The 460-nt window shown below is 64.3% G+C and overlaps 1 protein-coding gene across 1 annotated transcript in view; it reads left to right on the top strand.

Annotated features, from left to right (window-relative positions):
- Positions 1 to 460, top strand: part of ETH_00032400 (uncharacterized protein) — a gene marked incomplete at both ends in the record, with an annotated part of 656 nt that overhangs the window by 36 nt on the left and 160 nt on the right. Inside the window, one exon of the mRNA XM_013374588.1 lies at positions 2 to 447. Within this exon, the coding sequence (XP_013230042.1) occupies positions 2 to 447 (446 nt within the window). The remainder of the gene's footprint in view (position 1; positions 448 to 460) is intronic.

The raw sequence follows: 460 nt of genomic DNA, 5'->3' as shown, positions 1-460 counted from the left end.
CCCGCGTCCCCCGTCGAGCAGCAAGAACAGGAGCAGCAGCAGCCGCAGCAGCAAGAGCAGCCTCAGCTGCAGCAAGAGCAAGCCCAACTGCAGCAAGAACAAGCCCAACTGCAGCAAGAGCAGCCGCAGCTGCAGCAAGAGCGGCCGCAGCTGCAGCAAGAAAAGCAGCAAGAGCAAGAAGACATCAGCAGCAGCCTGCCTGCACTTCCCGCGGCAGCAGCACCAGCAGCAGCACCTGCAGCACCTGCAGCACCTGCAGCAGCAGCAGAAGAGGGAGAGAGCGCTGAATCAGCCGCAGCAGCAGGAGAGCCTGCAGCAGCAGCGGAAGACGAGCCCATCCCAACGCCGGCATCCGCAGCAGCAGCAGCAGCAGGAGCAGCAGCAGGAGAGTCACCTGCTGCGGAGTCTGGGGATTCTGCGGAGCAGCAGTTGCTGGAGGGGACGATCGTGCCGGCCCCTT

Source organism: Eimeria tenella, genomic scaffold (assembly GCF_000499545.2).
Source record: "Eimeria tenella Houghton genomic scaffold, Eth_scaff2156, whole genome shotgun sequence".
Lineage (NCBI taxonomy): Eukaryota > Apicomplexa > Conoidasida > Eucoccidiorida > Eimeriidae > Eimeria > Eimeria tenella.
This window is presented reverse-complemented; position numbering and strand designations above follow the sequence as displayed.